Source organism: Salmo trutta, chromosome 21 (assembly GCF_901001165.1).
Source record: "Salmo trutta chromosome 21, fSalTru1.1, whole genome shotgun sequence".
NCBI lineage: Eukaryota > Metazoa > Chordata > Actinopteri > Salmoniformes > Salmonidae > Salmo > Salmo trutta.
The window spans coordinates 48,338,941-48,351,440 of NC_042977.1; the positions used below are offsets into that span (position 1 = coordinate 48,338,941).

Here is a 12,500-nt window from a genome sequence, read left to right on the forward strand (position 1 = left end):
TCTCCTCTCCTCTCCTCTCCTCTCCTCTCCTCTCCTCTCCTCTCCTCTTCCCTCCTCCTCTCCTTTTCCTCCCCTCCCCTATCCTCTCTTCTCTTTCTCCCCTCTTCCCTCATCCCCCTCCCCTCCTCCTCTCCTCCTTTCTCTATAACTCCAGCATGTTAACCATGGTCTGGGGTTGTGTGTATGTGTCTCCTGGGTAACAGTGAATGGAGCTCTGGCAGCTCCTAATAGGTGGTAAAGTGTTGACTTCCAGAGAAATGGACTGAAGCTTTAACCTGGGAGGGAAATTGATCCCATTACCTTGAGCTCTGGCTACGAAGCTGCAAGATTGCTCGCCTCCCGTAGGAGAGAGGGGGGAAGAAGAGGGAGGGAGGGAGATAGGAAGAGGAGGGAGGGGAAATAGAAATGGGTAGAAATGAAAAACAGAGAGGGAGAAAGAAAGAGGCAGAAAAAGATAAGATAAATACTATGTGATTAGAGGTGATAGGATGGCCGTGGGGGTTATGGTCTGGAGATAAGAGGAGAGATAATGAATATGTGAATACAGGTGATAGGATGGCTGTGGGGGTTATGGTCTGGAGATAAGAGGAGAGATAATGAATATGTGAATACAGGTGAAAGGATGGCTGTGGGGGTTATGGTCTGGAGATAAGAGGAGAGATAATGAATATGTGAATACAGGTGAAAGGATGGCTGTGGGGGTTATGGTCTGGAGATAAGAGGAGAGATAATGAATATGTGAATACAGGTGAAAGGATGGCTGTGGGGGTTATGGTCTGGAGATAAGAGGAGAGATAATGAATATGTGAATACAGGTGATAGGATGGCTGTGGGGGTTATGGTCTGGAGATAAGAGGAGAGATAATGAATATGTGAATACAGGTGATAGGATGGCTGTGGGGGTTGTGGTCTGGACTAAAAGACAGACAAAGACAGATTCAGTCTGGATAGTTTACACCGTATCCATGTTGAGCTGATAGCTGGCCTGGGCAGGGTGGGAAGGAGGAAGAGGGGGAAGGGGAAGGAGGGAGAGGGATGACATGGTCTGGGAGGGATGATATGTCCCATACAGATATAATATCACCAGTAGGTCTGGGAGGGATGATATGTCCCATACAGATATAATATCACCAGTAGGTCTGGGAGGGATGATATGTCCCATACAGATATAATATCACCAGTAGGTCTGGGAGGGATGATATGTCCCATACAGATATAATATCACCAGTAGGTCTGGGAGGGATGATATGTCCCATACAGATATAATATCACCAGTAGGTCTGGGAGGGATGAAATGTCCCATACAGATATAATATCACCAGTAGGTCTGGGAGGGATGATATGTCCCATACAGATATAATATCACCAGTAGGTCTGGGAGGGATGATATGTCCCTCCAGTAGGTCTGGGAGGGATGATATGTCCCATACAGATATAATATCACCAGTAGGTCTGGGAGGGATGATATGTCCCATACAGAGAGACTATCACCAGTAGGTCTGGGAGGGATGATATGTCCCATACAGAGAGACTATCAACGTTCAATGTTACACTGACACAAACGAAGGAGCCAAATCATAGAAGATGTGTTGGTGCACTGTAGTGAGAGTTAGATTAGAGTTCCTTTTGAAACCACAGAATGAACTAGCACAATCTAATACAGACAGACAGACTGATAATGCTATATTTGTTTGGGAGATGGCTTTGAATATTTTACAAAAATTAGCATTACTGTTTTTAAATATCGTCATGGGACACCGTTTGACTCAGTCAACCCATGTCCTCTGCCCTGACACTTCTAATCAGGTTTCTGCTGTAAAAAGAGGTCAACACACCTGTGTTAAACCAAAGGTTACATTCAAACAGACGTTGTTTTTCCTTCCACCACAGACCCAATGCAATGTACAACAGTTGCCTTAGGATAACCACACAGGCTGGCACGAGCACGCGAACACACACATTCCCAAACCAGAAGATCCTTATCCATCCATCATGTATCGTCTAAATACCTTTCTTCTCCCCCTACAGAGCCAATCCACGGTCCCAGGCGTCTAGAGGTAGTTGACGTCCAATCTAAACAAGTCACCGTTCGCTGGGAGCCGTTTGGCTACAACGTGACGCGTTGTCATAGCTACAACCTGACGGTGCAGTACCGCTCCCGCGTGGCGGGGAAGGACGAGACCCGGGAGGAGGTGTGTTACGACACCCTGGGTCGCGACCCCCAGCACACCATCCACAACCTGACCCCCTACACCAACCTGTCAGTCAAACTGGTCCTCAAGAACCCAGAGGGGGTTAAAGAGAGCCGAGAGATGGCGCTACAGACGGATGAAGATGGTGAGTGTTATAATACCTTAGAATGGTAATAACATGGTTATGACAGGGTTATGAAGGTGTATAAAGGTGTTAAAGAACCCAGAGGGGGTCAAAGAGAGCCCAGAGATGGCGCTACAGACAGATGAAGATGGTGAGTGTTATAATACCTTAGAATGGTAATAACATGGTTATGACAGGGTTATGAAGGTGTATAAAGGTGTTAAAGAACCCTGATGAAGTCAAAGAGAGCCTAGAGATACAGACTGACAAGGACAATAAGGATGAAGTTTAGTTATGACCTGTTTATAACAGTATTATAACAGTGTAGTGGTAGTTTAGTTATGACCTGTTTATAACAGTATTATAACAGTGCAATGGTAGTTTAGATATGACCTGTTTATAACAGTATTATAACAGTGTAGTGGTAGTTTAGGTATGACCTGTTTATAACAGTATTATAACAGTGTAGTGGTAGTTTAGTTATGACCTGTTTATAATAGTATTATACTTACAGACTGATGAAAACCGTGAGTGTAATGCTTTATCTTAGAACGCCGATAACATGGTTATGAACAGGGCTACGACAGGGTTAAAACAGGGTTATGACATGCTTACGACAGGGTTATGGCATGGTTACAACAAGGTTATGACATGGTTACAACAGGGTTATAACATGGTTACGACAGGGTTATAACATGGTTACGACAGGGTTATAACATGGTTACGACAGGGTTATGACATGTTATGACATGGTTACAACAGGGTTATAACATGGTTATGACAGGGTTATGACATGGTTACAACAGGGTTATAACATGGTTACGACAGGGTTATGATGGGGTTATGATCAGGGCTACGACAGGGTTATAACATGGTTACAACAGGGTTATGACATGGTTACGACAGGGTTATGAACATGGTTACTAAGGTTAGTAAAAATGTATAACTAATCAAATGTTATAGATGGAGCTACATACAGATTACACAGCAATGCATCGATTTATTATCACGTAATACGGAGGGTTAAGGGGGGGGTTGCCAGGTTACATGGGTGGTCCTCTGTAGCTCAGTTGGTAGAGCATGGCTCTTGCAACACCACTATAGTGGGTTCGATTAACGTTAATAGTATAGTTGAGTAGAGAGGTTACAGGTTAACATTAGTTGAATAGAGAGGTTACAGGTTAACATCAGTAGTATAGTTGAATAGAGAGGTTACAGGTTAACATCAGTAGTATAGTTGAATAGAGAGGTTACAGGTTAACATCAGTAGTATAGAGAGGTTACAGGGTAACATCAGTAGTATAGTTGAGTAGAGAGGTTACAGGTTAACATCAGTAGTATAGTTGAATAGAGAGGTTACAGGTTAACATCAGTAGTATAGTTGAATAGATAACATCAGTAGTATAGTTGAATACAGAGGTTACAGGTTAACATCAGTAGTATAGTTGAATAGAGAGGTTACAGGTTAACATCAGTAGTATAGTTGAGTAGAGAGGTTACAGGTTAACATCAGTAGTATAGTTGAATACAGAGGTTACAGGTTAACATCAGTAGTATAGTTGAATAGAGAGGTTACAGGTTAACATCAGTAGTATAGTTGAGTAGAGAGGTTACAGGTTAATATCAGTAGTATAGTTGAGTAGAGAGGTTACAGGTTAACATCAGTAGTATAGTTGAGTAGAGAGGTTACAGGTTAACATCAGTAGTATAGTTGAGTAGAGAGGTTACAGGTTAACATCAGTAGTATAGTTGAGTAGAGAGGTTACAGGTTAACATCAGTAGTATAGTTGAATAGAGAGGTTACAGGTTAACATCAGTAGTATAGTTGAGTAGAGAGGTTACAGGTTAACATCAGTAGTATAATTGAATAGAGAGGTTACAGGTTAACATCAGTAGTATAGAGAGGTTATAGGTTAACATCAGTAGTATAGAGAGGTTATAGGTTAACATCAGTAGTATAGAGAGGTTATAGGTTAACATCAGTAGTATAGTTGAGTAGAGAGGTTAACATCAGTAGTATAGTTGAATAGAGAGGTTACAGGTTAACATCAGTAGTATAGTTGAATAGAGAGGTTACAGGTTATCAGTAGTATAGTTGAGTAGAGAGGTTACAGGTTAACATTAGTTGAGTAGAGAGGTTACAGGTTAACATCAGTAGTATAGTTGAGTAGAGAGGTTATAGGTTAACATCAGTAGTATAGAGAGGTTATAGGTTAACATCAGTAGTATAGAGAGGTTATAGGTTAACATCAGTAGTATAGTTGAGTAGAGAGGTTAACATCAGTAGTATAGTTGAGTAGAGAGGTTACAGGTTGACATCAGTAGTATAGTTGAATAGAGAGGTTACAGGTTAACATCAGTAGTATAGTTGAGTAGAGAGGTTACATGTTAACATCAGTAGTATAGTTGAATAGAGAGGTTAAAGGTTAACATCAGTAGTATAGTTGAATAGAGAGGTTACAGGTTAACATCAGTAGTATAGTTGAATAGAGAGATTACAGGTTAACATCAGTAGTATAGAGAGGTTACAGGTTAACATCAGTAGTATAGTTGAGTAGAGAGGTTACAGGTTAACATCAGTAGTATAGTTGAATAGAGAGGTTACAGGTTAACATCAGTAGTATAGTTGAGTAGAGAGATTACAGGTTAACATCAGTAGTATAGTTGAATAGAGAGGTTACAGGTTAACATCAGTAGTATAGTTGAGTAGAGAGGTTACAGGTTATCATCAGTAGTATAGTTGAGTAGAGAGGTTACAGGTTAACATCAGTAGTATAGTTGAGTAGAGAGGTTACAGGTTAACATCAGTAGTATAGTTGAATAGAGAGGTTACAGGTTAACATCAGTAGTATAGTTGAATAGAGAGGTTACAGGTTAACATCAGTAGTATAGTTGAATAGAGAGGTTACAGGTTAACATCAGTAGTATAGTTGAATAGAGAGGTTACAGGTTAACATCAGTAGTATAGTTGAATAGAGAGGTTACAGGTTAACATCAGTAGTATAGTTGAATAGAGAGGTTACAGGTTAACATCAGTAGTAGAGAGGTTACTGGTTAACATCAGTAGTATAGTTGAGTAGAGAGGTTTACGTAACTAATGAACTTCTCAGGATAGAATTGAGACATTATAACATGAACTAATGAACACCTCAGGAATACACTGAGGAAAGTAACAGGTTAGAGAGATACTGACAGGAAGAGAAAGTCTTGTCAGGTCTGTCTCATATATTTTTAGAGGGAATCTTTAAAGGGAGACAACTGTTTCACAGTATCTGACTTGTGGGAGTGTGTGTGTGTGTGTGTGTGTGTGTGTGTGTGTGTGTGTGTGTGTGTGTGTGTGTGTGTGTGAGGTTGTGTGTGTGTGTGTGTGTGTGTGTGTGTGAGGTTGTGTGTGTGAGGTTGTGTGTGTTTACAGTCCCACTGGGAGAAGGAAACAGACATAGATAGGGTGTATCTATCTAGAGCTGGCTGTTCTTTCAGAGACTCCCTTTGACAGAAGAAACCCTCTGTCATTGAAGAAGTAAAATGATCCCTGTCAGTTTGAGAGAACCATCTCTCTCTCTCTCTCTCTCTCTCTCTCTCTCTCAGGCACACAGGCAGAGAGACAGACGGACAGACAGACAGACAGGCAGGCAGGCAGGCAGGCAGGCAGGCAGGCAGGCAGGCAGGCAGGCAGGCAGGCAGGCAGGCAGGCAGGCAGGCAGGCAGGCAGACAGACAGACAGACAGACAGACAGACAGACAGACAGACAGACAGACAGACAGACAGACAGACAGACAGACAGACAGACAGACAGACTCTAAGTACATATAAACACAGAGGATGATTGGAGAGATTGAATTGGTGGAGATTTCCTCAGGGAGATCGGTTCAGTGCTCGACCAGTTTGTTTGTACATTTGGATGGATGTGAGAGGGAAAGTGTTCCTTTTTTCCCCCCACTCAGTCTCTTCTCACCAAAATACATTCATGGTAGCTGAATATATATATTTTTTCTTTCTGTGTTCACATTGTGAAGGTTTCCAGACCTACATCCTTTTTTTACTGTGTTTCCACAGGCTGCCCAATTCTGATATTTTATCATGTTGTTTGGCAATAATTGGACAAAATATCAGAATTGGTATTCTGCCTGTGTAAACGCAACATTAGTGTCTGTAATGTGAGTTCTAGTTTTATCCTCTCAGTACCTCTATGTTCCTGTTCCCCTCTATGTGTAATGTGAGTTCTAGTCGTTTCTCATATGTATTGTATGTTCTTGTCCCCCTCAGTACCCGGAGCGGTCCCTCTGGAGTCCATCCAGGGCAGTGCTTACGAAGAGAAGATAATCGTGAAATGGAGAGAACCAGCCCAGACCTACGGAATCATCACTCAGTACGAGGTAATTCATTCATTTATTTTGGGGGGATTTGAATGATCGATCGATTTAGTCAATTGTCAAACACACACAAGAGTCTTTTTTCTTTTCTTCTTCTTCTTGTCCAGTATTCCATCTCTGTCTCTTCTGAAATCGTTGTCTTTTTTAGAGAACCACTGAAGCAATACAGTAGAACCAGGATTACACCTCCTTATTCCTGTGGAAATAACCTCAAGTGAACAAAACAAATCTGGAAATATCACACATCTCAGACCATGTCGTTTTTCTAGGCTACAACACTAGAGGCTATGTACACATGTAAAGGTTGTTTATAGCCATGCCAGCTAGCCAAGCCCCTGAACTCTATCTAATGTTGAATATTAGCTACCTTATTCCCCCCCCCCAAAATAAAATGTAAAAAAAAAACATTTTTAAGGGAGAATTAGGCATTGATCTGAAGACGAAAATTAACGGAAATTCACATGAGCACCACAATGCCTACCCCACCCATGCTCTACCAAGGTTTTTCAACACACAGCTTTTACCTACTACAGAAGCTACTGTATATTGGTCTATTGCACTTCAAACAATGTGTGTGCAGGTTACTTAGAATTCAAACCTCTCAAACTACCTTTTCAAGCTTTTCTTTTTAAATTATATAAAAGAAAGCTTTGCTTTTATACTTACAACACCGTCATGCTTGATTGATCAGTTTTTGTCTTGTAGTAATGTGGTGCCTGCCTTTATTTCCTCCAACATTTAATTTAGCAACATATATAGTTAGCTAAATAGGCCTGTCTTCTCTGTACCACCCCTACCGTGTCACAACACAACTCATTGGCTCAAACACAATACATTCAACAAAATTAACTTTTGACAAGGCACATCTGTTAACCGTCCCACCTACTCAACAGCCAGTGGAATCCCGTGGCGCGATATTCAAATACCTTAGAAATGCTATTACTTCAATTTCTCAAACATATGACTATTTTACACCATTTTAAAGACAAGACTCTCGTTAATCTAACCACACTGTCCGATTTCAAAAAGGCTTTACAACGAAAGCAAAACATTAGATTATGTCAGCAGAGTACCCAGCCAGAAATAATCAGACACCCATTTTTCAAGCTAGCATATAATGTCACATAAACCCAAACCACAGCTAAATGCAGCACTAACCTTTGATGATCTTCATCAGATGACACTCCTAGGACATTATGTTATACAATACATGCATGTTTTGTTCAATCAAGTTCATATTTATATCAAAAACCAGCTTTTTACATTAGCATGTGACGTTCAGAACTAGCATACCCACCGCAAACTTCCGGTGAATTTACTAAATTACTCACGATAAACGTTCACAAAAAACATAACAATTATTTTAAGAATTATAGATACAGAACTCCTTTATGCAATCGCTATGTCCGATTTTAAAATAGCTTTTCGGCAAAAGCACATTTTGCAATATTCTGAGTAGATAGCTCGCCATCACAGGCTAGCTATTTTGACACCCACCAAGTTTGGCCCTCACCAAACTCAGATTTACTATAAGAAAAATTGGATTACCTTTGCTGTTCTTCGTCAGAATGCACTCCCAGGACTTCTACTTCAATAACAAATGTTGGTTTGGTTCAAAATAATCGATAGTTATGTTCAAATATCCTCTGTTTTGTTTGTGCGTTCAAGACACTATTCGAAGGGTGACGAAGGGTGACGCGCCCGACGCGTTTCGTGACAAAAAAATTATAAATATTCCATTACCTTACTTCGAAGCATGTCAACCGCTGTTTAAAATCAATTTTTATGCGATTTTTCTCGTAAAAAAAGCGATATTATTCCGACCAGGAAACCCTGTTTTCGTTCAAAGAAGAAAAAATAAAAACATGGTGTCGGCTCGTGCACGCGCCCCCAGTCTCATTGTTCTCTGATCGACCACTATCCAAATGCGCTACTGTTTTTCAGCCAGGGACTGCAAAGTCATCATTCAACGTTCTGGCGCCTTCTGAGAGCCTATGGGAGCCGTAGGAAGTGTCACGTTACAGCAGAGATCCTCAGTTTTCAATAAAGAGAGTGTAGAAGGCCAAGAAATGGTCAGAGAGGGCACTTCCTGTAAGGAATCTTCTCAGGTTTTTGCCTGCCATATGAGTTCTGTTATACTCACAGACACCATTCAAACAGTTTTAGAAACTTTAGGGTGTTTTCTATCCAAATCAAACAATTATATGCATATTCTAGTTTCTGGGCAGTAGTAATAACCAGATTAAATCGGGTACGTTTTTTATCCGGCCGTGCAAATACTGCCCCCTACCCTAGAGAGGTTAATTGAAACACATTCCACGCACCTCATGAAGCTGGTTGAGAGAATGCCAATAGTGTGCAAAGGGTGGCTACCTTGACAAATGTAAAATTTAAAATATATTTGTTTAACACTTTTGGTTACAACATGATTCCATATGTGTTATTTCATAGTTTTGATGTCTTCACTATTATTCTACAATGTAGAAAATAGTAATAAATCAAGAAAAAACCTTGAATGACTAGGTGTGTCCAAACGTTTGATTGCTACTGTCTATATATACAGTATATATACATTATAACGCCTATTCAGCATCGTTCAAACCCCTCTTAAGCCTTAGCCCCACCCATCTCTTTAAAGATTCACATGTGAGGCCATGTGCTAAACAGAGGGAGTAAGGTAGTGTACTAAACAACCAAAGATTTCAAGACTAAAAGTGGTGTTAAGTAGAAGCCTAGAATAAGGAAAAACTCCGGGTAAAAATACACTTTATCTAGTCCTTGGCCTATATTCTAATCAGACTTTTAAAGTGTTCAGATACAAATATATATTTTTAATTATTAGATGATTCTTATCTAGCTAAGTGGGGGGGGGGGGGGGGTCACTACTGTCTAGACATGTACTGTACACATGTTCATGAAATACAATAGATGACCATAGTGTGTAACCGATGTGAAATGGCTAGTAGTTAGCGGTGGTGCACGCTAATAGCGTTTCAATCAGTGACGTCACTCGTGCTGCAAGGGCCGCGGCTTTTGTGGCGCGATGGGTAACGATGCTTCGTGGGCGTCAGTTGTTGATGTGTGCAGAGGGTCCCTGGTTCGAGCCCAGGTTGGGGCGAAGAGAGGGACGGAACCTACACTGTTACACGTAGTCACCCCAAGACACACCTGGCTAACTTGATGGGTCAGGTAATCATCTGGCGAAGTGGAGACTTTTGTTTAGACATGCTTTTATTTATTTACATTTTTTTTATTTTTTTTACCTTTTATTTAACTAGGCAAGTCAGTTAAGAACAACTTCTTATTTACAATGACGGCCTACCAAAAGGCAAAAGGCCTCCTGCGGAGACGGGGGCTGGTATTGAAAAAAAAAAAAGTAAAATAAAAATATAGGACAAAACACACATCACGACAAGAGAGACAACACAACACTACATAAAGAGAGACCTAAGACAACAACATAGCATGGCAGCAACACAACATGGTAGCAGCACAACATGGTAGAAGAACAACATGGTAGTAACACAACATGGTAGCAACACAACATAACAACAACATGGTGGCAACACAACATGGTAGCAACACAACATGGTAGCAACACAACATAACAACAACATGGTAGCAGCACAACATGGTAGCAACACAACATAACAACAACATGGTAGCAACACAACATGGTAGAAACACAACATGGTAGAAGCACAACATGGTAGCAACTCAACATGGTAGCAACACAACATGGTAGCAACACAACATAACAACAACATGGTAGCAACACAACATGGTAGAAACACAACATGGTAGAAGCACAACATGGTAGCAACACAACATGGTAGCAGCACAACATTGTAGTAACACAACATGGTAGCAACACAACATAACAACAACATGGTGGCAACACAACATGGTAGCAACACAACATGGTAGCAACACAACATGGTAGCAACACAACATAACAACAACATGGTAGCAGCACAACATGGTAGCAACACAACATAACAACAACATGGTAGCAACACAACATGGCAGCAACACAACATGGTAGCAACACAACATGGTAGCAACACAACATAACAACAACATGGTAGCAGCACAACATGGTAGCAACACAACATAACAACAACATGGTAGCAACACAACATGGTAGAAACACAACATGGTAGAGGCACAACATGGTAGCAACACAACATGGAAGCAACACAACATGGTAGCAACACAACATAACAACTACATGGTAGCAACACAACATGGTAGCAACACAACATAACAACAACATGGTAGCAACACAACCTGGTAGCAACACAACATGGTAGCAACACAACATAACAACAACATGGTAGCAGCACAACATGGTAGCAACACAACATAACAACAACATGGTAGCAACACAACATGGTAGAAACACAACATGGTAGAAGCACAACATGGTAGCAACTCAACATGGTAGCAACACAACATGGTAGCAACACAACATAACAACAACATGGTAGCAACACAACATGGTAGAAACACAACATGGTAGAAGCACAACATGGTAGCAACACAACATGGTAGCAGCACAACATTGTAGTAACACAACATGGTAGCAACACAACATAACAACAACATGGTGGCAACACAACATGGTAGAAACACAACATGGTAGCAACACAACATGGTAGCAACACAACATAACAACAACATGGTAGCAGAACAACATGGTAGCAACACAACATAACAACAACATGGTAGCAACACAACATGGCAGCAACACAACATGGTAGCAACACAACATGGTAGCAACACAACATAACAACAACATGGTAGCAGCACAACATGGTAGCAACACAACATAACAACAACATGGTAGCAACACAACATGGTAGAAACACAACATGGTAGAGGCACAACATGGTAGCAACACAACATGGAAGCAACACAACATGGTAGCAACACAACATAACAACAACATGGTAGCAACACAACATGGTAGCAACACAACATGGTAGCAACACAACATAACAACAACATGGTAGCAACACAACATAACAACAACATGGTAGCAACACAACATGGAAGCAACACAACATGATAGCAACACAACATAACAACAACATGGTAGCAACACAACATGGTAGCAACACAACATAACAACAACATGGTAGCAACACAACATAACAACAACATGGTAGCAACACAACATGGTAGCAACACAACATAACAACAACATGGTAGAAACACAACATGGTAGCAGCACAACATGGTAGCAGCACAACATGGTAGCAGCACACAACGTGGTACAAACATTATTTGGCACAGACAACAGCACAAAGGCCAAGAAGGTAGAGACAACAATACATCACGCAAAGCAGCCACAACTGTCAGTAAGAGTGTCCATGATTGAGTCTTTGAATGAAGAGATGGAGATAAAACTGTCCAGTTTGAGTGTTTGTTGCAGCTCGTTCCAGTCGCTAGCTGCAGCGAACTGAAAAGACGAGCGACCCAGGGATGTGTGTGCTTTGGGGACCTTTAACAGAATGTGACTGGCAGAACGGGTGTTGTATGTGGAGGATGATGGCTGCAGTAGATATCTCAGATAGGGGGGAGTGAGACCTAAGAGGGTTTTATAAATAAGCATCAACCAGTGGGACTTGCGAAGGGTATATTAAAGTTCACATGTTCCAGAAGGCTTTTCCGCCAAAATAATTGTTTAGCTTTCCTCTTCTCCCCATTTGATTGAGTTACTGGAAGTATTCACTGACAGACAGAACTGTTTCCCGGTAGTATTCACTGACAGACATAACTGTTTCCCGTATGCAGAGCAAAGATTGA

General features: G+C 41.0%; 1 protein-coding gene across 1 annotated transcript in view; it reads left to right on the forward strand.

Moving 5' to 3' along the window:
- LOC115156479 (receptor-type tyrosine-protein phosphatase mu-like) overlaps window positions 1–12,500 on the forward strand; it is a 225,320-nt gene that overhangs the window by 72,812 nt on the left and 140,008 nt on the right. The window contains exons 9-10 of the mRNA XM_029703901.1: window positions 2,029–2,337; window positions 6,583–6,692. Of these exons, the coding sequence (XP_029559761.1) occupies window positions 2,029–2,337; window positions 6,583–6,692 (419 nt within the window). The remainder of the gene's footprint in view (window positions 1–2,028; window positions 2,338–6,582; window positions 6,693–12,500) is intronic.